The sequence below is a fragment of the Gymnoscopelus microlampas genome (assembly GCF_963454915.1).
Source record: "Gymnoscopelus microlampas genome assembly, chromosome: 12".
NCBI lineage: Eukaryota > Metazoa > Chordata > Actinopteri > Myctophiformes > Myctophidae > Gymnoscopelus > Gymnoscopelus microlampas.
The window spans coordinates 17,533,033-17,536,132 of record NC_139949.1 but is presented as its reverse complement, the minus strand read 5'-3'; the positions used below and the strand labels follow the sequence as shown (position 1 = coordinate 17,536,132).

General features: G+C 45.6%; 1 protein-coding gene across 1 annotated transcript; it reads left to right on the top strand.

Moving 5' to 3' along the window:
• Positions 1-536: 536 nt before the first annotated feature.
• On the top strand, positions 537-2,193 carry LOC311057237 (uncharacterized protein; the record flags this gene model as incomplete). The annotated part of the gene is made up of 5 exons (XM_084074188.1): positions 537-542; positions 758-884; positions 1,310-1,471; positions 1,755-1,906; positions 2,173-2,193. 5 exons carry the CDS (start codon positions 537-539, stop codon positions 2,191-2,193), a joined length of 468 nt encoding a protein of 155 aa, XP_083930314.1.
• Positions 2,194-3,100: the final 907 nt, after the last annotated feature.

The following is a 3,100-nucleotide window of genomic DNA, read 5'->3' as shown; positions in this document are numbered from 1 at the left end:
TGCCCCTCTGTCTCAAAAGGAGGTATGTTTGTATATAATCACATACAGTAGTAGGTAATTAAATAATTCCTAATGATTTTGATAGTCTTGCTGCCTGATCACACAGGATGCGCTTTGCAGGATGCAGAAAGCAGCCAGCACCACACTGAAGCCTACTTAGCAGCTGGCTGTACCTTTTTACCTTGATGTTGCTTGGCAACCCCAGACTTGTTAACTGGAGCTTTTCAACTTAGCTCCTCCAGAAACGCACGGCACATAGAGAGCTAAAACACAAAAGCACAGAGCAAAAAGCTTCATCCAAGCTTCTAAAGCACATCCTGCGTGATCAGACCCTTATACTGCATACATTTCAATTTGACATTTTGGGTATTCCAGCTCTCCTCCTGGAAGCGTCTGGTGGCCATCTTGAACAGAGGGCTGACTGAGACAGAAGGATGCCTTATGCTCTTCTGGATCTGCCTCCGAGGAGCTGCCATGGTCTGTACTATACTGCTAATGGAACTGATGGATGGGTGTGTGGGTGGAGGTGTGGAAGTATGGAGGTATGGATGGATGGATGGATGGATGGATGGATGGATGGACGGACATAGGGGTAGACACAAGGGGACAGATGCCAGGATCTAACTGTTTTGTATTACCTGAATGATTTGAATTCATATCATGAAACCAAGTGTCGAGTTCCAGCCTATGTTATGGTTGCTCTTCATAGACCTATCATAATTACAGTGTAATAGCTATGTAACATAACAATGTCCAGGCATGGAAGGCCATGTGTGGCTGTGGGAAGCTGTGTGGTTCCATAGGGACCAGTGGAGGAGTGCTGTTCAAAACGTCACTCGAAGCCCTGCCTGACTTTGCCATCAATGACCTGCTCAACTCTTGTGGTAACGTTAACACATGTTCATCAAGTCTTTTTATTTAAAAAAATAGCTAAAATAGACGATCTAACAGCTCACATCACATAGCGACACGTTATGAGCTTGTCGATTAGGCTATTTACAGTAAGGTTGAGGTTAAAGATGCACTTTGTAACTTTCCTGTTCTACCTCAGATTTGAACCCCAGTCTCCTGCGCAAGTGCTGACATTTTTACCACTGAGCTAATAGGCCCTGCATGCTTGATCTGGGGAGAAATTGAAGTTTTACCTTCAGGTCAAAACTTGTGTCAGAAACAGGATTGTGTCAAAGGTCATGTCCAACCTAGACACACAATCTAAACGTCTCACACGTGTGTGCGTGTGCGTGTGCGTGTGCGTGTGCGTGTGCGTGTGCGTGTGCGTGTGCGTGTGCGTGTGTGGTTGGCTGTGTAGGTGGTATTCACCTTCTAGCTCAAGTCTCCACCAACTCATCTCACCCGGAGGTGGAGCACTCCTTCAGAATAGTCAACAGGGGGTGCTCTCAGCTCACATGGGCCCACGTGGCTAGATACTACACTCACTTACTGAACCTGCAGCAGATGGCCACCAAACCAGGTGTGTGTGTGTGTGTGTGTAAAAGACAACGTAACAAATAATATTTTACATGTTCATTGTTCATTTGAAATGATATAGTGGAAAACACTTTTACAAATATAAGTCTAATATATACTAGTATATTTGTACTGTAAATACATTTGTTTTGTATATACATTTTATGACAAAAATGCCCTTTTAAATTACATTTTTATCATTCCTAAATCTGACCTAAATGTGTCATTCCTAAATCTGACCTAAATCCTAAATCTGACCTAAATCTCTTGTCCTCGGTCTGTGAAAGGACTGGGGTCATTAGCAGGAGATGTTAGCTTAGCGCTGCGTCTGTCTCAGCTGCAGAACTTCTTCCGTTCACACATGCCCGGCTACACAGAGACCTGCTGCCCTCCTCAACCTGCACCCACTGACATCATGCTGCTGCCGCAGATTGTACAGGTACGCACACACAAAAACACATTCACGATACACATACACAGGCACACAGAACATGCACTGAACCACAAGAATTACTTGCATTACATCCCAGAATATACATGTTTCAGCTCTCAATTCAGAGGCATGGTGTTTAAATCTTCTTATTTTATTATATCATCACTTTTGTTATCTTGTTGTTGTATTATTAATGTTGGCATGGAACATGCAACATTTCACTGCCTGTATACCTGTTTGAGTGAGTGCTAAATAAGCCCTATTGAATCTAGAATCTGAACGTTGGGGGATGACTCCCCCAGAATGCATCACGGTGTGGGGCTTTGGAACCTTTACAGTAGCTGAATGTTCTGTGTTCCAGCTGAGCCCCTCAGTGCGGGCGTCTCTGGGCCAGGCAGATGAAGTCTACCAATGGTCTGTCTCCACCAAACAGCAGCTCTGCATGCAGTGGCACCAACCATCCCTGACCCCTGCACCGGGACACAAGGACATGGTAGTATATATATATATGCACAGTCATACATACAAACAAACAAACACAAGACAAGACAAGACACAACACAAGACAAAAACAATATGCAATGATGATAGAAGCACACACTTCCACCATCCAGCTCCACGCACTGGCCAAACATGCACAGCTGGAGTCACACATGGAGATGAAGAGTGAGAATATGAGGAAATTTAACGTGTGTGTGTGTGTGTGTGTGTGTGTGTGTGTGTGTGTGTGTGTGTGTGTGTGTGTGTGTGTGTGTGTGTGTGTGTGTGTGTGTGTGTGTGTGTGTGTGTGTGTGTGTGTGTGTGTGTGTGTGTGTGTGTGTGTGTGTGTGCGTGCGTGTGTGTGTGTGCTTCAGGTGTTTCTGTTATATGGCCATAACAGACATCCCATGTCAGCAATGAGGGGCTCAGCCAGTGTTGTCATCGGGCTGGAATGTGGACAACGTATGATTAAAATGGAGAGGTACAGTAGGACACGCACGCACGCACGCACGCACGCACGCACGCACGCACGCACGCACGCACGCACACACGCACACATGCACACACGCACACACACACACACACACACACACACACACACACACACACACACACACACACACACACACACCACCTGTAACTGTATGTGTCTCTCTTTTTGTATGTCTAAGGGTGCGGGCGATCCATGCAGAGCTGTGTGAGTTATGTGCGTCTGCTAAC